This window comes from Bubalus kerabau, chromosome 19 (assembly GCF_029407905.1).
Source record: "Bubalus kerabau isolate K-KA32 ecotype Philippines breed swamp buffalo chromosome 19, PCC_UOA_SB_1v2, whole genome shotgun sequence".
Classification (NCBI taxonomy): Eukaryota; Metazoa; Chordata; class Mammalia; order Artiodactyla; family Bovidae; genus Bubalus; species Bubalus kerabau.
Genome location: NC_073642.1, coordinates 5964363 through 5990127, shown reverse-complemented (window position 1 = coordinate 5990127; position 25765 = coordinate 5964363). Strand labels below are relative to the sequence as shown.

General features: G+C 42.6%; 1 protein-coding gene and 1 long non-coding RNA gene across 3 annotated transcripts; one reads left to right on the top strand and one right to left on the bottom strand.

Annotated features, from left to right (window-relative positions):
- Positions 1 to 10021: 10021 nt before the first annotated feature.
- On the bottom strand, positions 10022 to 19132 carry SELENOS (selenoprotein S). 2 transcript variants are annotated; one of them, XM_055556003.1, is made up of 6 exons: positions 18932 to 19132; positions 18157 to 18291; positions 16003 to 16109; positions 12598 to 12687; positions 12418 to 12499; positions 10022 to 10602 (listed from the first exon to the last, which is right to left on the bottom strand). In XM_055556003.1, the coding sequence occupies exons 1-6, from the start codon at positions 19005 to 19007 to the stop codon at positions 10523 to 10525; spliced, it is 570 nt and encodes a 189-aa protein (XP_055411978.1). In that variant the 5' UTR covers positions 19008 to 19132; the 3' UTR covers positions 10022 to 10522. The 2 variants fall into 2 exon arrangements, with proteins under 2 accessions (XP_055411978.1, XP_055411979.1); XM_055556004.1 differs by having other exon boundaries at positions 12418 to 12496; positions 18932 to 19128.
- Positions 19133 to 19227: 95 nt separating this feature from the next.
- Positions 19228 to 25490, top strand: LOC129634040 (uncharacterized). Its single transcript, XR_008705385.1, has 3 exons — positions 19228 to 21810; positions 23186 to 23287; positions 25183 to 25490. It is a non-coding gene; the product is annotated as an uncharacterized LOC129634040 (long non-coding RNA).
- Positions 25491 to 25765: the final 275 nt, after the last annotated feature.

The following is a 25765-nucleotide window of genomic DNA, read 5'->3' as shown; positions in this document are numbered from 1 at the left end:
ATAATATTCTTTGAGCCAAAGATGGAGAAGTCAACAAAAACAAGACTGAGAGCTGACTGTGGCTTAGATTATCAGCTCCTTACTGAAAAATTCAGTCTTAAATTGAAGAAAGTAGGGAAAACCACTTGTCCATTCAGTTCTGACCTAAATCAAATCCCTTATGATTATACAGTGGAAGTGAGAAATAGACTCAAGGGATTAGGTCTGATAGAGTGCCTGAAGAACTATGACATTGTACAAAAGGCAATGATCAAAATCATCTCCAAGAAAAAGAAATGCCAACAGGCAAAATGGTCATCTAAGGAGGCCTTACAAGTAGCTAAGAAGAGAAGAGAAGTCAAAGGCAAAGGAGAAAGAGATAGATATACCCATCTGAATGGCGAGTTTCAATGAATAACAAGGAGAGTCTTCCTAAATGACAATGCAAAGAAAAAGAGGAAAACAATAGAATGGCAAAGACTAGAGATCTCTTCAAGAAAATTAGAGATACCAAAGCAAGATTTTCATGCAAATACAGGCACAATAAAGGACAGAAATAGTATGGATCTAAGAGAAGCAGAAGAAAAGGTGGCAAGAATACATAGAAGAACTATACCCAAAAGATGTTAATAACCTGGATAACCACGATGGTGTGATCTTTCACCTGGAGTTAAACATCTTGGAGTGAGGTCAAGTGGGCCTTAGGAAAGCATCACTACAAACAAAGCTACTGGAGATGATGGAATTCCATCTGAGCTATTTCAAAATCCTAAAAGATCATGCTGTTAAAGTGCTGCACTCAGTATGCCAGCAAACTTGGAAGACTCAGAAGTGGCCACAGGACTGAAAAAAGTCAGTTTTCATCTCAGCCCCAAAGAAGGGCAATGCCAAAGAATGTTCAAACTTCCACACAATTGTACTCATTTCAGATACTAGCAAAGTAATGCTCAAAATTCTCCAACTGAGGCTTTACCAGTATGTGAACTGTGAACTTCCAGATGTTCAAGCTGGATTTAGAAAAGGCAGAGGAATGAGAGATCAAATTGCCAATATCCATTGGATCATCGAAAAAGCAAGAGGATTCCAAAAAACAATCTACTTCTGCTTCATTGACTATGCTAAATCCTTTGACTGTGTACATCACAAGAAACTGGAAAATTCTTAAAGAGATAGGAATATCAGACCACCTTATATACCTCCTGAGAAACCTGTATGCAGGTCAAGAAGCAACAGTTAGAACTGGACACAGAACAGCCGGTTCCAAATTGGGAAAGGAGGACATAAAGGCTGTATAATGTCACCCTGCTTAACTTACATGCAGAGTACCTCATGCAAAATGCCAGGCTGGATGAGGCTCAAGCTGGAATCAAGATTGCCAGGGGAAATATCAATAACCTCAGATACGTAGATACCACCCTAACTGCAGAAAGGGAAGAGGAACTAAAAAGCCTCTTGATGAAGGTGACAGAGGAGTGAAAAAGCTGGCTTAAAACTCAACATTCAAAAAACAAAGATCATGGTATCTGGTCCCATCATTTTATGGCATATAGATGGGGAAACAATGGAAACAGTGACAGACTTTATTTACTTGGGCTCCAAAATCACTGTGGACAGTGACTGTAGCCATGAAATTAAGATACTTGCTCCTTGGAATAAAAGCTATGACAAACCTAGACAGCACATTAAAAACAGAAGCATTAGTTTGCTGACAAAAGCTTCATATAGTCAAAGCTATGCTTTTTCAGAAGTCATGTACAGACGTTGACAGTTGGACCATAAAGAAGGTTAAGCACTAAAGAATTGAGGCTTTCAAACTGTGGTGCTGGAAAAGACTCTATTGAGTCCCTTGGACAGCAAGGAGATCAAAGCAGTCAATTCTAAAGGAAATCAACTCTGAATATTCATTGGAAGGACTGCAGTCAATTCTAAAGGAAATCAACTCTGAATATTCATTGGAAGGACTGATGCTGAAGCTGAAGCGCCAATACTTTGGCCACCTGATGCAAAGAACTGACTCAATGGAAAAGCCCCTGATGCTGGGAAAGATATATAGCAGTAGGAAAAGGAGACAACAGAGGATGAGATAGTCGGATGGCATCATCAGTTCAATGGACATGAAGTTGAGCTAATTCCAGGAGATAGTGAAAAACAGGGAAGCCTGGTGTGCTGCAGTCCATGGGGTCACAGCGTCAGACACAGTGACAACAACAAATGTTTGTTAGAATTCACCTCTGAAGCCAGCTAGTCTTGAGCTTTTATTTACTGGGAGTTTTTAATCACAGTTTCAATTTCAGTATTTGTGGTCTGTACGTATTTTCTATTTCTTCAGTCTTGGGAGACTGTACCTTTCTAAGAATTTTCCCATATCTTCAAGGTTGTCCTTTTATTGGCATATTTGCCTGTAGTGATCTCTTATGATCCTTTGCATTTCTGTGGTGTCAACTGTAACTTCTTTTAATTTCTATTATGTTGATTTAAGCCCTCTCCCTTTATTTTCTTTATGAGTCTTCCTAAATGTTTATCAATTTTATCTTTTCAAGTAACCCGGTTTCACTTTCATTGATCTTTTCTTTTTTTGTCATTTCTATTTATTTCTGCTCTGATCTTTATGCTTTCTTTTGTTCTGCTAACTTAGATAAGGTTTTGTTTATTCATCTTTCTAGTTGCTTGAAGTGTAAGATTAGGTTGTTTGTGATTTTTCTTGTTTCCAGAGTTAAGATTATATTGCTATAAACTTTCCTCTTAGGACCGCTTTTGCCATGTCCCATAAGTTTGGATCATTATACTTTTATTTTCATTTGTCTGTAGGTATTTTTTATTTCCTCTTTCTTTGACTCATTGGTTGTTTAATCGTATTGTTTAGCCTTCACATGTTCGTGTGTGTTTTTTTTTTCTTGTAGTTTAATCTTGTGTTGTGGTTGGAAAAGTTGCTTGGTGGGATTTCAATTTTCTTAAATTTACTGACACTAGCTTTGTGCTCAGCGTGTGGTCAATTCTGGAGAATGTTCTATGTGCACGTGAGAAGTATGTGCATTCTGCTGCTTTTGGACGGAATGCTTTATAAATATCAATTAGTCTATCTAGTCTAACCTTGATAGAATTTTAGGCAGGTAGATAAGGAGTCCACAGGCCCAGTCATGTAGTCGTACATACCCTAGAATTTATGGCTGTTTCGAATTTACGGCCATTCACCCACATCAGAAACAGGAGCTAGGGAGCTGGTTAATTTGCAACATTGGAGCCATAGGAAAAAGTTCCTTGATGTTGTCAGGTGACCAGCCTTTGTCACAGAAGGGAGACAAACTGACCTAATGAATCTTATGCCAAAACTATTTTTAGTATAACAGGTCAAAAGGTATATAGAATGTCTTAAAAGCTGTATGTGGGTCTCTTCCTACCCCTTCTGGTGTCTGGGCTAGCTGTCCCTATACTTCCTGACTTTTACTAAAGCTTTACACTCCTGCAAAGACCTGAACAACTGTTCCAGAGTGAATTTTTTCCTTGGAAGACTACAGACCCATACCCAACACAGAATGTGGTAGAACAATGTGCCATTTAAGGCTTGCACTTCCTTATTGATTTTCTGTCTAGATGATCTGTCCATTGACGAAAAGTAGGATGTTTAAGTTCCCACTATTATTGTCTTACTGTTGATTTCTCCTTTTACGGCTTAGTATTTGCCTTATATTTTGGGGTGCTTTTATGTTGGGTGCATATATTAATTGATATATCATCTTCTTGGATTGATTTCTTGATCATTATATAGTGTCTTTGTTTATCTCTTTTAACATCTTCATTCCAGTATATTTTATCTGAGTATTGCTATTCCTGCTTTCTTGGGATTTCCATTTGCATGGAATGCCTTTTTCCTTCCCTCACTTTCAGTCTGTATCTGTCCCTAGATCTAAAGTGGGTCTCTTGTAGATAGCATACATGTGGGTCTTGTTTTTGCATCCACGCAGCCAGTCTATGTCTTTTGTTTGGAACCTCTAATTCACTTACATTTAAGGTAATTTTCAATGTGTGTTCCTACTGTCATTTTCTTAAATTATTTGGATTTGTTTTTATAGGTCTTTTTCCCTTCCTTTTTTACTTTGTTCTCTTGTGATTTGATGATTTAGTGTTGTGTTTGAATTCATTTTTCTCTATATAACTATCAGACTTTTGATTTGCAGTGACCATGAGGATTTGGTATAGCGGACTATATGTAAATAAGATTGTTTTAAGTTGCTGGTTGTTTAACTTCAAATGTTTTCCAATACCCTGTATTTGTGCTCTCCTCACACTGCTAGTTTTGATATCGGTATGAGATGATTGCCTGCCTTTATGTTTGCCCTCACCTGAGATCACACCATCATGGTTATCTGGTGTGATCACTGGTGAAGGCAAACATAAGGGCAGGACATCATCTCATACAGATATCAAAACTAGCAGTGTGATGGGGAGAAGGCGACAGCACCCCACTCCAGTACTCTCGCCTGGAAAATCCCAAGGACAGAGAAGCCTGGTAGGCTGCAGTCCATGGGGTCACTAAGAGTTGGACACTACTGAGCGATTCACTTTCACTTTTCACTTTCATGCTTTGGAGAAGGAAATGGCAACCCACTCCAGTGTTCTTGCCTGGAGAATCCTAGGGACGGAGGGGCCTGGTGGGCTGCCTGACTGACGTGACTTAGCAGCAGCAGCAATGTGAGGGGAACCACGATGGTGTGATCACTCATCTAGAGCCAGACATCCTGGAATGTGAAGTCAAGTGGACCTTAGGAAGCATCACCACGAACAAAGCTAATGGAGGTGATGAAATTCCAGCTGAACTATTTCAAATCCTAAAAGTTGATGCTGTTAAAGTGCTGCACTCAGTATGCCAGCAAATTTGGAAAACTCAGTAGTGGCCACAGGACTGGAAAAGGTCAGTTTTCATTCCAATCCCAAAGAAAGGCAATGCCAAAGAATGTTCAAATTACCACACAACTGTACTCATCTCACACACTAGCAAGGTAATGCTCAAAGTTCTCCAAGCAAGGTTTTAACAGTACATGAACCAAGAACTTCCAGATGGTCAGCTGAATTTAGAAAAGGCAGTGGAGATTCCTTAAAAAACTGGAAATAGAACTGCCTTATGATCCAGCAATCCCACTGCTGGGCATACACACTGAGGAAACCAGAATTGAAAGAGACACATGTACCACAATGTTCATCGCAGCACTGTTTCTAATAGCCAGGACATGGAAGCAACCTAGATGTCCATCAGCAGATGAATGGATAAGAAAGCTGTGGTACATATACACAATGGAGTATTACTCAGCCATTAAAAAGAATACATTTGAATCAGTTCTATTGAGGTGGATGAAACTGGAGCCTATTATACAGAGTGAAGTAAGCCAGAAAGAAAAACACCAATACACTATACTAACGCATATATATGGAATTTAGAAAGATGGTAACAATAACCCTGTATACGAGACAGCAAGAGACACTGCTATATAGAACAGTCTTTTGAACTCTGTGGGAGAGGGAGAGGGTGGGATGATTTTGGAGAATGGCATTGAAACATGTATAATATCATATATGAAACGAGTCGCCAGTCCAGGTTTGATGCACGATACTGGATGCTTGGGGCTGGTGCACTGGGATGACCCAGAGGGATGGTATGGAGAGGGAGGAGGGAAGAGGGTTCAGGATGGGGAATACATGTATACCTGTGGCGGATTCATTTTGATATATGGCAAAACCAATACAATATTGTAAAGTTAAAATATAAAATAAAAAAAAAAAAAAAAAAAAAGGCAGAGGAACCAGAGATCAAATTGCCAACATCTGTTTGATCATAGAAAAAGCAAAAAAGAGTTCCAGAAAAACTTCTCTTTTATTGACTACACTAAAGCCTTTGACTGTGTGGATCACACACAAATCACACACATCAAATTTTCTGTGTAAAATTCTTAAAGAGATGGGAACACCAAACCACCTTAACTGCCTCCTGAGAAACCTGTATGCAGGTCAAGAGGCAACAGTTAGAACTGAACATGGAACTGATCCAAATTGGGAAAGGAATATGTCAAGGCTATATATGGTCACCCTGCTTATTTAACTTATATGCAGAGTACATGATGTGAAATGCTGGGCTGGATGAAGCACAAGCTGGAATCAAGATTGAGGGGAGAAATATTGATAACCTCAGATATGCAGATGACACCACCCTTATGGCAGAAAGCGAAAAGGGACTAAAGAGCCTCTTGGTAAAAGTCAAAGAGGAGAGTGAAAAAACTGGCTTAATACTCAACATTCAGAAAACTAACATCATGGCATCCAGTCCCATCACCTCATGGCAAATAGATGGGGAAACAGTGACAGACTTATTTTCTTGGACTCCAAAACCACTGCAGATGGTGACTGCAGCCCTGAAACTAAAAGACACCTATTCCTTGGAAGAAAAGCCATGACCAACCTAGACAGCGTATTAAAAAGCAGAGACATTACTTTGTCAACAAAGGTCCGTCTAGTCAAGGCTATCGTTTTTCTAGTAGTCATGTATGGATGTGAAAGTTGAACCATAAAGAAAGCTGAGTGCTTAAGAATTGATGCTTTTGAACTGTGGTGTTGGAAACTGTTTTGGACTGTTAAAGACTCTTGAGAGTCCCTTGAATTGCAAGGAAATCAAAGCAGTCAATCCTAAAGGAAATCAGTCCTGAATATCCATTGGAAGGACTGATAGTGAAGCTGAATCTCCAATACTTTGGCCATGTGATGTGAAGAGCTGACTCACTGGAAAATATCCTGATGCTGGGAAAGATTGAAGGCAGGAGAAGGGGATGACAGAGGATGAAATGGTTGGATGCCATCACTGACTCAATGGACATGAGTTTGAGCAAGCTCCAAGAGTTGGTGATGGATAGGGAAGCCTGGCATGCTGCAGTCCATGGGGTCACAAGGAGTCAGACATAACTGAACTGAACTGAGCAGTGAGCCTTTCCACTTGTAAGTTTCTTATTCCTAGCTGTCCCCGCCTCTGCTCCAAACCCTCCAAAACTAGCAGATTGGAGATCTTGGCCCAGCCCCTTATGCAGTCACTCCTTTTCCCGTAAGTTCCGGTGCACACTAGACTCTTGGTGCCCTCTAAGAGTAGAATTTCTGTTTCCCTCAGTCCTGTGGAATCCCTGAGACACAGCATGCTGACCTTCAAAGTCAGATTCTCTGGAGGCTCCTCCTTCCATTGCCAGATCCCCAGGCTGAGAATCCTGATGTAGGATTCAGACTTTTCACTCTAGTGGGAGAACTTCTGTGGTACAACTGTTTTCCAGTTGTGGGTTACCCACCCTTTGGGTATGGGATTTATCGCAACTGCACCCCTCGTATCATTTTGTGGCTTGTCTTTGCATGTAGGTTATCTTTTTTGGTAGGTTCCAGCATTAATCATGGCTGTTCAGCAGTTAGTTGGTATTTTGGTTTTTTTGTTAAGAAGGAATGAACTCTTGTCCTTCTACCCCACCATCCTTTGCTGTCTTCAGTCATTTATTTTTGTATTAACAACTGTGTGATGTTCATCTCCCTCCAACAGATAGAATGGCCCGTGAGGGCAGGACATATTTCTGTTCTGTTTATCATATCTTCTTCAGTGCCAGACTGGTATGGCTGAGACTTTAGTAGTTTTCCAGAGCACATCATTTCCCAAGTTCTTCTGATACACAGTATTTGAATTGGGGTACGCTATGCTGACATTTTGTTTCAAGCTACAAACACCAATTTGCCTAATCACTCCATCAGACATTTGTGGTTTCTGCAAGGACTACTCACATTGATTACCTTTTTGCCTTTTGTAACTTCAATATCAGCATTTAAAGCTCAGAAAGTTGAGGAAAAGCAGCAGCAGATTGATAAGAAAGGTAGGAAAAAACCAAACAAGTGCAGAGCCCCAGAATTTGAGAATAGTTTTTCAAGGAGTGTACAATTACTGCAAATGATGAAAGCCAAGAATGATCCATCAGATACATGTCACTGTAAAAAGAGCTTTAGTGAACCAAATATAACAGCAAATGGAGGAAGAGAAATTGGAAAGAGTATAGGAACTTATTCAATAAGACTAGAAGTGCTGGGCAGGGTTGGCACAGGAAAGATGAGCTGTCTTGGGAGTAAAGACCCAGAGTGTGGTGTTTCAGAAGGCAAGAGAAGGGAAAACTGCAAGAAGGGCCAATTGCTGGCAGGTCAAATAAGATGAAATGAAAAACTCCACTTAAGTGTGAAACGGGATGATCCAGGAAGAGCATCTGCAGCATTAACCAGAGGGTGGGCAGAAACAGATGATGAATGGAGAAAACTCAAAGCTCGTTCCATAGCAAAGAGCACCAGTGGGAATCAGGGTTTTGTGAATGTGATGTGGCTTTGTGCTTATATTATGATAAAGACTTGACATATTTGAGGAGCAGCTAACAGAAACAGCACAGGGGAGAATAGGAAGATAGATAAGAGTGGTCCTCGAGAAGGAGGGTGTAGTTCCTCTTTCCAACAGAAGCAGTTGCCTTTGGCCAAGGCCACAACTCTAGGCACCAGAAAGTTTCAACTCAAGGTTTGTGTGTCTTTTGCCCACTTACTAACGTTACTCCACGATCAGGATGGACTGGGTTACGCATCCTTTAAATACACGACTACTGCCATCAGTTCCAAGTTGCAGCCCCCCCACTGCAGCATGAGGCAGTGTTCTGCCTGGTTCAGCTATCTTCTGACCCATCCCTTCTTCCCCATGGGCCTCAGATTCTGCACCACTTCTTTCAACAGGAGCACAGGACCCATCTCCTCAGGCAACTTCAGTCCACCCTTCTGAAATATTTACTGCTCTTGACTTGTAGCATACAATACTTGGTAAGTATTCACTATGCCACATGGTAGCTGTTTCATTAGATACATCAAGCTTGGTTTTCTATGACCCTTGGCTGTACAGTCTGGCTATCAGGAACACAAGGACAAAACAGACTACAGTGATCAGGGTCTTGCACCAGTTGACCCTCTAAGCTACAGTTTCCAAAAACCAAGGTTAACTAGAAGTACCTACCTCCATGGGACTGTAGTGAGGATTAACTATAAATGTATGTGCTCAGCACACAGCAAGTGCTCTTCAAACTCTATTACACAAGTTAGTTTCCTTCCCTCTTCTATTATCTCCTGATCAATTACTCACATGGCACCACCTCTCCACCACCAGTCATACTGCCAGATGCAAGGTGGGTACATACAACTCAGTGTTTCTTCCTGTGTGTTTACACCTGATAATTCCTTAATTTATAGGGGAAAAAAGGAGGTTTGAGGGAAAAGTCACAGCTAATAGTACACTGAAACATGCCTTCTATTTCTAAAATGAACAGTTGATAGCTGCTTAACTAGGTATTTTCAACTACAGAAAATATTTTAAAGAAGAACTCTTAAAAGTTCGTTTATATCCTACAGGGAATCAGCCTCTCTGGACATAAATTAACAGACCTAGATGAAATATCTTAACCCAGTCTAAAACTTTCCATTATTCTTTCTCATGATCTTGACATGAAGCAGGGATCAGCAAATTACAGGTGGCAGGACAAATCTAGCCCGTAAGATAAGTATTTTTAAATGTATTTAATAATTCTTTAAAAATTAAAAAAATATAGACTGTGCCACCTGTCAAGCCTAAAATCTTTACTACCTGGCCCTTTATAACATACTTCACAGAGACTCTGGATAAGGACGTAAGAAATGAGTGCGAAACAGAGGACTCACAGGGCTTCCAAAAACCCCAATGACCCCTGAGGTACTTACAGGCAAGATGTTTCTTTGCCCTATTAATGCAGAAACTCAACTCCAAGTGTCCGGTTTTGTGGATAAACCCCCAGGAGCCCTCCAGCTCTGAAAACCACTGCAGCTGTCCCACTTTTCATGCTCACTGAGGTGAGCAATAATGAGAAGAGAAAGTAAATTTTATTAATGGGAGGTTATGAATGATAAAAAGCTGTATTATGTTAGACAAATTCAAGTGCATAAAGACATTTCTTTAAATTTAATAAAGATACTGAAAATGTTTTTGTTTTTTTTTTTTTTTAATATTTATAGTCTTTTTTTAAACAGTTCTGTACATATAAATTTACAGAACAACCCCATCAACTGTCTGCATCAGTAATCCTTGCTGGTGGGCTCACCATTTACAAGGAAGACATCATTCAACGCAAGCTGTCACAGAGACTGTCCTACTAGCCAGGACCTCTTAACTTGAAGGATCATTGCCAGGTCTCTTTTACCAAGATCACCAATCACCTGGAAGCCCTTAGCTACCAACTAACAAAGACCTGTAAAATCAATGAACAGTCACTGGCTTCAGTGCAGTGTGACTAACCGCAATTACTGCCTAGTGGCCATGTCCACACCCTATGCTGCCTTCAATCCTTGAAGTCATCAGTGTAGTTAAGAACAGAAAGAAAGCCGCTCCCCCTGGCTAATCACTGTGAAAAGCGTGCGTAAGACAATTGAGGGTTAAGGATTCATCTTGCTAATGTCAAAAGTGACACTAACAAGATTCTTAGCCTCATCCACCAGATGAGGGTCCTCTGCGTCCAGGTCTCCAGGAACAGGTTCCACCACCTTCACCAGACAAAGGATTGTAACCTGTGATGAGAGAAAGGAAGCAAAACAGTGTTGGAAACATTTTGCATCAAACAGAGGACCGTAAGCCTGGTATGCAAAGCACTGCAAAGATACAATCCTACTCTCATGAACATTTTCAGAAAACTTTAAGCAACCACATGACAAAAAAAACTTTATAATGTGACTGCATTATATTGCATTGTATATACTTATCTGACTTTCTATGTGACTGCAGTCTGAACTGACTTGAGTAAAACAAGCCATTCAGCTTCTGTTTTAACTATCAAAACATGAAAATCTCCACCAAATACACAAAAAATTTGCCCCCAAAGCCTCTCTAGATGGCTAAATTTAAGTATATAAAGGTTTCTAACTGTAGTCCTTAATAAAACGAATACATTCAAGTAAGAACTGCTCAAGCTACAGAAAATAAATTATAAAAATCAAAACAGAATGGAACTTGCTGTTGCTTTCACCAGTCAGAACTGGGAAATCCACATGCCCCAGCCCCCACACTCATCCTTGCCCACTCACTAACTTGCTAAAGTTAATAGACATTTGGCAACCATTCTGCTCAGGCTCTAGAGTCAGCAAGACCTTAAATGAGGTGGTTTTGTTCCTTACTGTAGAATCTTTGGTCACCAACTCCCTGTGCCTCAGTTTCTTTAAGGCCTATAAAGACATGCCATTCGAAGCCCCCAGCTCTGGATTGCTAGCAATGCTAGAGGCATGCACACAGCACACCATACATTCCATTTTCTACAATCATCTCCTGAATACTACCACTCATTGCTCTGCATAATGGCCTTAGAAAATTATTTCTTGCTGGAGCAAGAAAAAGACTTAAAAAAGCATTTTCTTTTCAGACACACCACTCCCCTATACAAGCCAGCTCTGAGTTCCTAACACAAAGGAAGGGATCAGAACCCAGCCTTTAAGGGCAGCCCACCTTGTGTCCCAGCTTCACAGAGCTCACAGGCTTCACAGACTCCCCTCAGTCCTCTAAGAGGTTGGCCACACCTCTGCCTCTGTGGCACCTAGCCAGAGAAAACCCCTCTTCCCAGATAGAAAAAAGTATCTTCAGCCTAGAACTGGTTCCTTCCCAAAGCATTCTAATGCTTTTGCCCTCCCCTCTCTCCAGATGGAGGAGGAACTCCTGGCAGATCACAAAGGGTTATTTATTTTCAGTTGTGTGGGAGTCCCATCTTCCCAAAAGTATGTGAAAGTCCTCAAGGATGGGATGGTACACACTGCTATGGTACCACCTAGAGTGCTTGGGGGTACTGCACACAGAAGGTCTCTTAATGAATATCTATCTGTTCATGCCTCCTTGAAGGAGTTATTTGTAAGAAACAAGGCAGCTCTGGCTGGAAAGGCCAAAACCCGTGTCCTAGGCCCCTTGACCCACTCATATGCAAAACAGGCAAACTATTCCTTACCTCACTTAACTTACCCCTTACAGGACTGTGGGATCAAGTGAAAAACACTAAAATACAACTGCAACCATCCCAATTATTTCCTGAGAGCCTCGAGTGACCTCCTTTTTCACTGCTTATCAAATGCTAACTTTTCTGAGGCCAAGGAGGTCAGAGGCCTCCTGGAAACAGGACATGCACCCACGTCCTTGCTGGAGGCCCAGGGGCAACAAAAGGGTTCAGCAGGCTGGTCATTTCTAGCCGCTGAAGGCTGTTTTACATCTGTTTCTTTTATTTAATCTTCATAACCTATACTTAGGAATTAGTCTCAGTTTATAGACAATGAATCAAGAAAAGAGAATCCTGTTTCAGGTAAATTTAGCCAATTATTGTTCAGAATGCTTTAATGTTTCATACTTACCTCCTCCTCGCAAAGGCTTTCTGTCAGATTTTCGTTTTGGGATGACTGATGAAGTAGAAGGCCCAGGACTGTCTTCTTCCTGCTTGAACATATACAGGCTTAAGAATCTAGTTAAGACATTCTACTCCAGGAATCTTCACCTACTTCAACAAAAGTCCACTAGGTTGAAGGCTACATCACCTGAGGCTTTCTTGTATTTCCTTTATAACTTTTTCCTTCTTGCATGCTATCCCACATTTCAATCTTCTGTCTCCTTTTTTCTTCTTCAAGCTGAGGAAGAATCACACATGATACAAAATGAATTCATAAGCTGTCATCTTTCTCAAAGAAAATATACGTTTGATAATCTGTAATTTAAATGTTCTTCAAAGTTTCACCTGTACTTTCTTCAGTTAATAAAGTAGCTGTCATCTAGTGGTATGTGAGTTTAATTCAGATACAGAATCCTTTGCTTTTCCATACTATTAAGGAAAGCAAAAAGTGTCACAGAAGAAAGAATACAGATTCTTCTTTTAAACTAGACATTTCTGGTCATGTTGAAGAACCCTGACTTGAAAAGGGTCAGTGTGGCTGGCAGGTGTGCTTTGCTGCTATTTGGTTGTGTCACCTGAGGAAAGTCACTTAACCCTTCAACTTGGAAGGCTGTGAGGAACCAATGAGAGCAAATTTGAGAATTCTCTGTAAGTAAGGTACTATGGGAGCATAAGAGAAAACTAATCTCAGTAGAAAACTATGTCCAACAATGAGCACCTGAGAAACCTTGAGCAGTGAACAGGAGGGAAATACAGCGCCTGAAGTCTTCACCCTGCTTCCCACTCCTTGAACAACAACTGGGTACTGCAATTCATGTGTGCACAAAGGTCACTAACTCTCTCAGTTCCTGATGCAATCCAAACCCAAGCTTCAGTTCATTCTGGTTCCAATTAAACTGCAATGCCACAAAGATATGCAAGAGGATGCCTTAGAAAGCACATATCCAGAAATTTCTCAACAGTTCAGGGTCCATCACTGCTAAACCCAAATGCCTGTCCCTTCATGCCTTCACTGTCTGCAAGTACAGGAGGTTAAGGAAGAAACCGCTTCTTAATCTAAAAGCTGTTTTATGTTTATAGCCAACATGGAAAACACCAGAATGGTACATCAGTGACAAATTCTGAGACCACATACCAAGAGAGCTGACTGAACTATGAGACAGGAAGACTGTTACTTTTCTTAAGTATACAGAACCATGTTGACTACACTAAAGTCTGTGACTGTGCAGATCACAAACTGTGGAAAATTCTTAAAGAGACGGGAATACCAGACCACCTTACTTGCGTCCTGCAAAACCTGTATGCAGGTCAAGAAGAAAGATAGAATCAGACATAAACAATGGTCTGGTCCAAAACTGGGAAAGGAGTACATCAAGGAGATACGTCACCCCGCTTATTTAATTTCTATGCAAAGTACATCATGGGAAATGCTAGGCTGAATAAGCACAAGCTGGAATCAAGATTGCCGGGAGAAATATTAATAACCCCATATATGCAGATACCACCACCCTAATGGCAGAAAGCATCAAGAGCCTCTTGATGAAGGTGAAAGAGGACAGTGAAAAAGCTGGCTTAAAACTTAACATTGAAAAATGAAGATCATGGCATCCAGTCCCATCACTTCATGGCAAACAGATGGGAAAACAATGGAAACAGTAATAGACCGTATTTTCGTGGGCTCTGAAATCACTGTGGATGGTGACTGTAGCCATGAAATGAAAAGATGCTTGCTCCCTGGAAGAAAAGCTTTGACCAACCTAGCCAGTGTATTTCAGAGCAGAGAGATTCCTTTGCCAACAAAGGTCCATAATCAAAGCTATGGTTTTTCCAGCAGTCATGTACGGATGTGAGTAGGACAATAAAAATGGCTGAGTAGCAAAGAATAGATGCTTTCAAACTGTGGTGCTGGAGAAGACTCTTCTGAGTCCTGTGGACAGCAAGGAGAACAAACCAGTCAATCCTAAAGGTAATCAGTCCTGAATATTCATTGGAAGGACTGATGCTGAAGCTGAAGCTCCAATACTTTGGCCACCTGATGTGAAAAACTGACTCGCTGGAAAAGACTCTGATGCTGGGAAAGACTGAAGGTAGGAGGAAACAGACGACAGAGGATGAGATGGTTGGATGGCATCACCAACTCAACAGACATGAGTTTGAGCAAACTCCCAGAGATGGTGAAGGACAGGGAAGCCTGGTGTGCTGCAGTCCATGGGGCCGCAAAGAGCCAGACACATGACTGAGAGACTGAACAAACAATACAGAACCACAACTTTAAAACTCAACACAGGCTTCTATCCTTTCTCCAATTTTAGGAGGCTCACATTACAGTTTTTAAAAACAATCTTTTAAAAGCTTTTCCCCCCAGCTACATCAGCAAACTGGGTAAATGATCAGGCTGTTTTACTAACGCAAAAAAGTCAGACCCTCAAGTCATTAATTTTGACAGGTAGCAGGAACTTAACTTACTCTTGGGCTCTAGAAACAAAACAATTAAATATTTCTTAAAAACTTTAAAACACTTTCTAAAGTTTTTTTTTAGAAACAAACAAAAAATAAAACTGCTTAAAAATAGCATCTATGTGTGTTATGCTGCCATTTCTATGGAAAAATGATATAAGCATGCATTTATATATGGATAAAATATTTCTGGAAAAATACCTAAAATACTTTGCTCTGTCCTTTCACTCTGGGCTCCAGCCACAATGTGGACACCAACCATGTACTAAGTGACCATGCAGAAAACAAAAGCCACCAGCGGTGGCAGAAAGGCATTCCTTTCTGGAAATACCAGAGACACAGGTAAGACCAGCAGGAAGACCAACTTCTCTGGTTTCCTTCTAAGGGGATAAAGAGGGGCCCAGAAATATCTGTAATAAAACCAGAAAGTGGAGCCTACACTTAGTTGCTTCAGTTACACAGACTGGGGCCAACACAGTAAGTGTGACTTCACGCCTGTGAAGAGCAGCACAACCCACCTGGCTGCTCAGGTCACCTCAACAGTAGCCCCTGGTTCTTCCTCCCCATCACCTCCAAAACCGCCCATCACTCCCACAACCAAACCATGTGTCTAACAAAAGTCTTTCAGAATTCCATCTCCTGCTCTCCATCTCTACCCTAGGCGGAGTCCATTGCCACCCTCCCCTGGCTCTTCTTTAATCCACTGAAGAGTGGCCCCACCAAGTCAGGTCCTGTGAGATGCAAAGCTTGAAACCAACCATGAAGCAAGATGCTGAATGTGTGTTCTGTGTCTGGTGGTATGGCTCCTGCACATAGCACACGGTTTTCTGGGCAAAATACTGCTATAAGGGAACAACTTAAAAGTAAAAACATAAATACAAGAGTATTTAAGAGTAATTATTTAAGAGCATTTCACCCCTAAACATTAAGAAATTACACAAGTAAAACATGCTGAGCAATACTTAGCTAAGTGGAAATGATTCAGCCTAAAACTGTTCCCTGTACCCACCATAATGTGAGTGCATGCACACACACATACACACTTTTACCAACTAAACCTCAAATATCATGTATTCAAACTAAAACCAGTACATACCTGTCTTAATTTCTCTTTATGCTTTTCAACTTGTGCATTTAATTCTTCTTGCATTTTCAAACGAGCAGCTGCTAAAGCCTCCTGTCGTTTAACAACAATATCAGGTTCTGAAAAGGCAGAAAAAAATTGGAATAAAGCACTTTGTAAAATATAAAATGAAAACTCTTGAGGTCTATATTATTAGAAGTATACAGAAATCAAACAATACAAAAACCTTTTTTAACATGAGTAAGTCTATCCTTCTGCATATATTTAATTACTGCCTAAAGGGGAAGGAGACTATCACATAGCCTCAGTTCAGAGTCCTTGTTAAAATACTTAATAGCATCAGAAATCTCTGTTCACAACAGATTTCTGGGCTCTCTGAGCAATCCCAATTCAGAGAATCTGGCCTGGGCCCTATGATTCAAATATAAGTGGTGCGGCAGCCACAGCGAAATTTGATTTCACATCCAGGATACCTCCTAACTCCCAGCCTCTAGGCTGACCAGAATTCTAGAAGATAACCAAGGGAAAGAAAGTTTTCTGATCATTAGCTATCACCTAATTAGTCTAGATATATACTAGAAAAAGGGAAAGGTATTTAGGTATTTTATTCTTGTTTCTACAGAAAAGAAAAATTCTGCCAACTAGCGTTAACAGAAATGACCGCCGATATTTATTTTTATCTGGTTTATACAACAAAGCAAATTACACAAAAACACAATCAAGTTTTCTGTTTTATGCAGACCACTGTGTTTAAGGAGCACTAAGGGGAACTAAACAGTAGTGTGACTAATTTTCTAAACAAAGAAACAAACTAGAACTATTATGTTCACACCAGCACCATCCAAAGGATATGGGATCACCATTACCTACAGACAGTAAAAAGCAATGGAAAAAAGGTCACTTAACTGAATCCACGTAAAACAGGACACAAAATAGGTATGGCTGGGTGGGTGTGGGTTTGTGTGGTGGCAGAGATGAACAGAGTTTTACTTTTAAAAATGAAACTATAGTTCTACTTTACAGAAATGTGAATTGTAACAACATTTGAAATTGCTGTTTTATTTTTAGAAAAAAAGAAATTATGTGTGGATTATTTAAACCTAATTTTCCTAACAAAATTGTACAACACAAAGTACACCTTTCCCTGCACGTTTACTTTGTGCAACGCTTCCTTAAAACAAACTCTTCTGAGATGCCCATCCCATTATATTATAAAGCCACTCCTCAGCTGTCAGCAGGTCACAGTGACAGCAACGGCTGTACCAGGTGACTGAAGCTGTTCTCTAACCTCATCCACGTCACATTATCCCGCAGCTTATGCAAGATTTACAATTGTACTTTGTTTTTTGGGATATACAGCCAACAATCAAAAATACTGAGATAATGGAAGGACCGCAGGGTTTCATGGGAGAGGAGAGTCAAGTAATTTTTTAGGTCCTTCTGCTAATGACTACTTTTATGTTATGATGTTTGTTTCTTCCCCAGCTTCATAATTGTGGTGACTCGGATCACTGACGATTAGCATTTATTGAATTATACTACTATTATCAAAATACTGAACATTTCTTTTGAATATGTTCTCAGAAACTGTAACTTCTAACAAGTTAAAAGGCTGTTTTAGAGGGAATGAGTTTTTTAAACAGCCATGTGTAAATCTGCCATCAGGTCTGATGAGTAAGTTTTGAAAAGCAAAATGCAGTGGATGTGAGGAACTAAGGCTGAGTTTCCTGTCACTCACTAGGGTTCTAGAGATAACTGAGAGTTAGTAGGCACACCCGTAAGTATGCAGAAGCTGTGACGTTTTCATTTTAATCTCTCCTGTAAATGAAGAATGATGCAAGCACAGGGTGTTCTACACATCATTAAGCACGTTTTTCACCCCATAAAAAACTCTGAAATTAAAAAAAACACACTACTGCAATTCACCAAAATCAACTTCAGTTTACCTCCCACACGGATTAGACTGATACCTCTTACTCGTAACAATAGACTAACTTATAAATACTACAATAAGTACGGGTAAAGCCACGCCTTCAGTCCTCTTCCCTGGAAAATTCCATGGACAGAGGAGCTTGGCAGGCTGCAGTCCATGGGCCCCAAAGACTCGGACACAACTGAGCGTACACGCGCGCACATGCTCATACACACAAACACACACATACTAACCCAGAGCAGCGGCAGCTTGATCTAAGTGCCTCTGCCTCAAGGCCCTCAACCGGGTGGAAAGCTTCTGAAACACCACGTAGAGAAGGATGCAGCTGAAAACGATGTACCAGCCGTAAGTGGCCAAAAGGGAGCCCACTGAAAAGAATAAAACACAGTTTTCAAAAAACTAAAAATGACACTTCCACCGGGCTTTCCTAGCGGAAGACTTCCTAAGAAGGTAGTTAAAACAGCGAGAAGTACAATCCAGGGATCCCTGAGAAGGTGTTTCTCAGCCCTCTGGGGAATCGGAGGGGCAAGCCCGGGGCAGGCGGGGCACGTCAGCCGGGTTTTGAAGGATGACGGGGTGTGTCCGAATCAGGAAGGGAAGGGCTTTAAGGATCCAGGCAACGTACGGAAAGGGGTAGCCGCGGGGGATTGACACAGGGCAGAGTTTGGATGCGTGCGCGAGGGCGCGGTGGTGAGGGGAGCGCGGCTTGGCGGCAAACGTCAAGGACCCAGCGAGTCCAGTAACCACGACCCGGAAGGGCTTGAACCGCCTGTGTCGCGCGAGATAAAGGAGTCGGGCAAACAAGGGCTGACAGCAAAGCCCAGGGAAGCCGGGCTCCGGGCGAGCCTCCGCGCGCGCCTTCGGCCCACCGCCCAGGCCTGCTGGTACCGGCCGCGTCTGGCCTTCGGCCGGCCCAGCCCACAGCGCCGTGGAGGACTACTCACTGAACATGGCGGCGAGGCGGCGATGAGGGCGCGGCCCCGCGGCCCGCCGCGCGCGCCCACTCACCCGTGACGTGAAGGAAACGCAGCCCCTCGGTCTCGAGGGTGGGCCGCGCGGACAGCTGATCCCCGTCCCGCTCCATGGCGACGCAGCCCCGGCCAGGCCCGCGCCGCACACGCCCGCCGAGTCAGCGCCGGCCTTCGCCTTCCGGCAGGCCCCTAGTACACGTGGCGCCCGGGGCCGGGTTTCCGGCCTCCCGGCCAATCGGGTGGCTAACCGGCCCGGACGCCCGGAAACGCCTCGAGGGCGTGGCCGAGGCGGGCTGAGCCCTCTGGGGCGGCACCGGGAACCTGAGGGGCGCCTTACACCCTGCCCCGCGTCGGTTATTTACTCTCGTACTGATTGGACACCGAGGTCTCAAGACGTTGCCTTGGGCAAACAGGATTTGCGTCCACGCCCGCTCGCTGGCACCTTAAGCAACTGGGACTTCGCAGATTGGCAACTCCATGCTGTTGCGGCTTCCAGCGTACCCCTTCCGCTGCCTCTGTTACCTTTCGGAGTTGGGAAAGTCCCCGCTAAACCCCCGCTATTCTCTCCTCCAGAATCAAAACCTCTTGGGAAAGAGCGTTAACAATGGCTCCAACACGCCTTGAATCAGTAATTACTAAGTATTATAAGACAGTACAATTATTTATAACAATGTTTTGTCTTTTCTCTGCCTGAGATGCCCTCCTCCACACCCTTCCACTCCTCTCTTGGAGCCCTACCTTAACCACCCTCTATGGAATTTGACCTTGAGCGTATTTTGGAGGAGGATTTAAAGTGCAAATACTCCGCTGTGCCTCAAAAGACGGGTTGAGGATTAGGAAGAGAAAATAATGAGCAGATAATGACTGATTCAGAGTGCTCTGCCACCTTGGCGAGCACAGACATGAGCCTGGGGTATCCTTGGGGGATTCCACCGCTGGTTTCACTAGCAGTTTCTCAAAAGACTCACAGAACTACAGTTTCAGGCGTGTGTCAGAAAACAGGAGAAGAGAAATGGGCTTCTGGAGAAAATTGGGAAATTGAGGACTCTGGATTTTATCAATTAAGACTGTGAAGACCCATTGATTTGCCTTTAGAAGTGTTAGGGGAAGCACACTGATCGAAACTGCCAACCCTGGCCAGGCACCATAGCAACAATTTTCATGAGTTGTTTTATGACCGGAGATCCTGGTAAAGAACATGGAACTAAGAAGTCACCACCAACGGGAAGAGTTTGGGAAACGACAAAAGGAGACACCATGTGTAGGACTACCTCCCAGAATCGTTGTCGCTGCCATCATCTTGGCTGAGCAATGAGAGTGCAACCAGGAAGGACTCTGAATCAGAATGCTTGGCCAAAGATAACCTGGAAACGAATCCCATCTGCCTGTTCAGTTCACTTCAGTCACTCAGTCATCTCCGACTCTTTGTGACCCCATGGATTGCAGCACGCCAGACCTCCCTGTCCATCACCAGTTCCTGGAGTTTACTCAAACTCGTGTCTGTAGATTAGGTGATGCCATCCAACCATCTCATCCTCTGTTGTCCTCTTCTGCTCCCACTTTCAATCTTTCCCAGCATCAGGGTCTTTTCAAACAACTAAGTTCTTCACATCATGTGGCCAAAGTATTGGAGAGTTAGCGTCAGCATCAGTCCTTCCAATGAATATTCAGGACTGATTTGCTTTAGGATGGTCTGGTTGGATCTCCTTGCTGTCCAAGGGACTCTCAAGAGTTTTCTTCAACACCACAGTTCAAAAGCCTCAATTCTTCGGCACTCAGCTTTCTTTATAGTCCAACTCTCACATCCATACATGACTACTGGAAAAACCATAACTTTGGCTAGACAGACCTTTGTTGGCAAAGTAATGTCTCTGCTTTTTAATATGCTGTCTAGGTTGGTCATAACTTTTATTCCAAGGAGCAAGCATCTTTTAACTTCATGGCTGCAGTCACCCTCTGCAGTGATTTTGGAGCCCCCCAAAATAAAGTCACTGTTTCCACTGTTTCAGCATCTATTTGCTGTGAAGTGATGGAACCAGATGCCATGATCTTAGTTTTCTGAATGTTGAGTTTTAAGACAACATGTTCACTGTCCTCTTTTATTTTCATCAAGAGGCTCTTTAGTTCTTTGTTGCTTTCTGCCATAAGTGTGGTGTCATCTGCATATCTGAGGTTATTGATATTTCTCCTGGCGATCTTGATTCCAGCTTGTGTTTCATCCAGCCAGACATTTCGCATGATGTACCCTACATATAAGTTAAATAAGCAGGGTAACAACATACAGCCTTTACATAGTCCTTTCCCTATTTGGAACCCATCTGTTGTTCCATGTTCAGTTCTAACTGTTGCTTCTTGACCTGCATGCTGATTTCTTAGGAGCCAGGTCAGGCAGTCTGGTATTCCCATCTCTTGAAGAATTTTCCATAGTTTGTTGTGATCTACACAGTCAAAGACTTTGGCATAGTCAATAAAGCAGAAGTAGATGTTTTTATGGAACTCTCTTGCTTTTTCAATGATCCAAAGGATGTCAGCAATTTGATCTCTGGTTCCTCTGCCTTTTCTAAATCCAGCTTGAACATCTGGAAGTTCATGGTTCATGTACTGTTGAAGCCTGGTTTGGAGAATTTTGAGCATTACTTTGCTAGCATGTGAGATGAGTGCAATTGTGCAGTAGTTTGAGCATTCTTTGGCATTACCTTTCTTTGGGATTGAAATGAAAACCGATCTCTTCCAGTCTTGTGGCCACTGCTGAGTTTTCCAAATTTGCTGGCATATTGAGTACAACAGTTTGACAACATCATCTTTAGGATTTGAAATAGCTCAACTGGAATTCCATCACCTCCACTAGCTTTGTTCATAGTGATGCTTCCTTCCAAAGGTCCACTTGACTTCGCATTTCAGGATGTCTGGCTCTAGGTAAGTGATCACACCATCATGATTATCTGGGTCTTGAAGATCTTTTTTTGTATAGTTCTTCTTATATAATTCTTGCCATATCTTAGTATCTTCTGCTTCTGTTAGATCCATAATTGTGCCCATCTTTGCAAGATATGTTCCCTTGGTATCTCTAATTTTCTTGAAGAGATCTCTAGTATTTCCCATTCTATTGTTTTTCTCTATTTCTTTGCACTGATCACTGAGGAAGGCTTTCTTCTTTCTCCTTGCTATTCTTTGGAACTCTGCATTCCAATGGGTATATCTTTCCTTTTCTCCTTTGCCTTTCACTTCTCTTATTTTCTCAGCTATTTATAAGGCCTCCTCAGACCACCATTTTGCCTTTTTTGCATTTCTTTTTCTTGGGGATGGTCTTGATCACTGCTTCCTCTACAATGTCACTAACCTCCATCCATAGTTCTTCTGACACTCTATCAGATCGAATCCCTTGAATATATTTGTCATTTCCTCTGTATTATTGTAAGGGGTATGATTTAGGTCATAGGTTCTCTTATTTGCTAGTCTTTAATGACACATTCACAGGATGGATTGAAGCATTCCCTACCAGGACATAGAGAGCTACAGAAGTCTGTAAAGCTCTGCTAAAGGAGATAGTGCCTACCTTTGGGCTGCCTTGATCACTTCAGAGGGACAATGGGCCCTCATTTACAGCCATGATATCCCAGAACCTGGCCATATGCTTAGGAATGAAATATCACATCCACACATCATGGCAGCCTCAAGCCTCAGGAAAGGTATGCTGTGCTTAGTCACTCAGTCATGTCCAGCTCTTTGTGACAGGCTCCTCTGTCCATAGGGATTCTCCAGGCAAGAATACTGGAGTGGGTTGCCATGCCCTCCTCTCAGGGAAGGTGAAGAGAGCCAACCAGACTCTTAAAAGGGCTATGGCTGCATTATGTCAAGAAACACATAATAAATGGACCCATATGCTACCCATAGCCCTCATGAGGGTACAGGCAGCCCCTAAATGGCCACTACTAAGCCCTTATAAAATGATGTATAGACGTCCATTCTTAACTTCTGATTTTTTTTTTTTTTTTAATGAGGACACCAATGAACTCCTAAGACATACAATTGACCTGGGAAGGTTTCAACAAGAACTGAGATATGGAGAAAGGTCTTCCTAGGCCACAGGAGGACTTAAAAAAAAAAACCCAAGTAGAGCTGGGGGACCAAGTATTAGTAAAGACCTGGCAAGAGAAAGGGAGTCCAAGCCAGATGTCTGAGAATTGGACAGGGCCATATCAAGTTGTCCTAGTAACCTCAACTGCTGTAAAAGTGAAGGGTCTATCTGCCTGGGTCCACAATTCTAGAATAAAACCCTATGGCCTTACAGGAGGGAGAGATGGGGACTGAGACTCCAAAAGCAGAGGACAACTATTCCTGTGAACCTGTTGAAGACTGCTGTTCAGGTGGAACACCATCAAATCTCCCTCATGTAAGTCAATGCATCTTATGATGTTTCTCCTCTTTCTTATCATGCCTTCCTGCACAGCTATTAACTTCTCCCTTAATGATGCATATACGCTTGAAAACCACACTGCTGCTTAACTCAGTGTAACCGCCCCTTGCTGAATCTGCATTAGCAGCAGAAGTTGGGGATATGTCCAACCTATCCCAGGGTATCATTGGCCCACCATTCCAGCCCAGCTACATGCTGTCACCCAGTGTACCTCATCTGGTCATGGCATGGCCTTTTGGGTAAAAGGGGAGAAAAACTTCATGCCTTGGTATCAGCAACAGCTGTCTTTATTTACTCCCATGATAACATCTGCAATCCCACTCAGGCCCTTAATTTCCCTCTTGACTAACATTCCCCAAGTGACCTTCCCTGTCTGTCTCAAAAGTGACTCCCCAACAGGGGTGTCTGTGGGAAATCTGGACAACTCACAATGTGGGGTAACCTTCAGTGTCAGAGCTGATGGAGAAAACTGGGATCTAGGAATTGCTCTAGGGTATTATGATTTAGCCCAAAGCCTGGGGATTAGAAGTTCTGGCAGAACTGACACACTATACCTATCCATGAGCATGAGGCTCTCCTCAGTTGCCATTAACCAGTCTCAAAAAACCATGTTTTGTTCTGGACAACAAAAAACCACACCTGATCATTCTAATTTCTAAATCAGACAGGTAACTCTGACCCCTGTTGTTCCCTTGTAGGGGTCCCCACCGCTGAAAACATAACCCTATGGTGGGAACCTAAACAAAATACTCTCTAGCTCGAGGACAGATCCCAGGATGCCTCACAACACTTGAACCCCTTCCTAAATGCCCTCACTGCTGTGGTTTTGCAGCAAGTGTTGTGACAGTCTCCTCCCAGCTGCTAAAGGACGGCCCTTGTTCCAGTTGTAAGGCAGATGGAAACCCTGTCCCCCTTTGGTAAGGTTGTTTTGTTGCCCAGCTTAAACCCAGTCATGGTGTCTACTTCATATGTGGGGATAAAGCTTGTTGATCCCTGCCACCTTTTTGGACAGGAGCTTGCCCTCTAGGGTGTGTCATGCTGTACATAGATCTGGCCTGGAATAATACCTCCTTGCCTCCACCACTATTACCCACTAGAGGTTATGTCATGCAGTGGTACTTAGCCCCCTTTTTTGGCATTAGGGCTGACTTCTGGTTTGACAGGAGCTGCCACTGAGGGAACTGCTCTATATAAATTTCAGCAGCTTTCTACCAACACTGCTGTGTCCATAGAAAAAGCTACAAGGACCCTCCAACATCTACAATCCTGGTTAGAGTCCCTAGCCACAATGGTCCTACAAAATCTTTGGACTCTAGATCTACTGACTGCAGGGCAGAGTGGCACTTGTCTCTATCTAAAGGAAGAATGCTGTTTTTATTATAACCAGTCTGGGCGGGTCGAAGAAGATATCAAGGGGCTTTTGGAACAGGCCACAGAGATCTTGGATATGAGCTCAACAGGTGTATGCAGTTCTAGTTCTTTCCCTTCTTGGCTCCTGCCATTTCTGGGTCCAGCGATAACTATCTTATTAGGACTCCTATTGGGCCCCTGTATACTCCAACTCCTTACAAAGTTTATCTCCCAACAGGTTCCAACAGTTCCAAACCAAAGTGATGTTACTACAAGGGTTTCAGATACAGAACGCCTCAACTTAGATCAGGTAGAGAGAGACTTCTGCTCTGCTGGGCAGGTCTACGCCCATGCACAGCAGGAAAAAGTTACAGAAGAAAGAGACCTCTGCCCCAATTACCAAGAAGTATCTTGAGTTTGAAGTCTCTCAGGGGGGAGTTGTTAGGGGAAGCACGGTGACTGAAACCGCCCACCCTGGCCAGGCACCATAGTAACCACTTGCATGGACTGTTTTTTGACAGGAGGTCCTGGTAAGGAACATGGAACTAATAAGCCACCACCAACTGGAGGAGTTGGGGAAAAGTCAGAAGGAGACACCACATGTCTGACCACTTCCTAGAATCTTTGTTGCTGGCATCTGTCTTGGCTGAGCAATGTATGCATCACCAGGAAGGACTCTTGAGTCAGGATGATTGGCCAAAGACAACCTGGAGATGGATCCCATCTCCATAAACCCCAAACTGCAAGCCACGTGGCAGAACAGTTCTCCTGGGTTCCCTTACCCTGCTGCTCTCCACCTGGGTGCCAATTGCAATAAAGTCTCTTCCTTCTATCAGCACATTTCTCCTCAGACAATTATTTTCTGGTGAGACAAGGGCCCACTTTTGGGGCCCTGGAGGGGGTCTCCCTTAATACAACAGAAGTAGGAATTTTATTCCCTCTGTCCTTGCTGTTTCTCCTCTTATTGAAGCAGGAGATAGATAGTCTTCAGGCTTGATATTTACAACTGGCCCCCTGTTCATACTTTCACCTTACCCAGAAGAATAACCATCATGGGAGAGTGGGGGGTCTGGATACTAAGTTCTTTTATAGAACAGAGAGGGA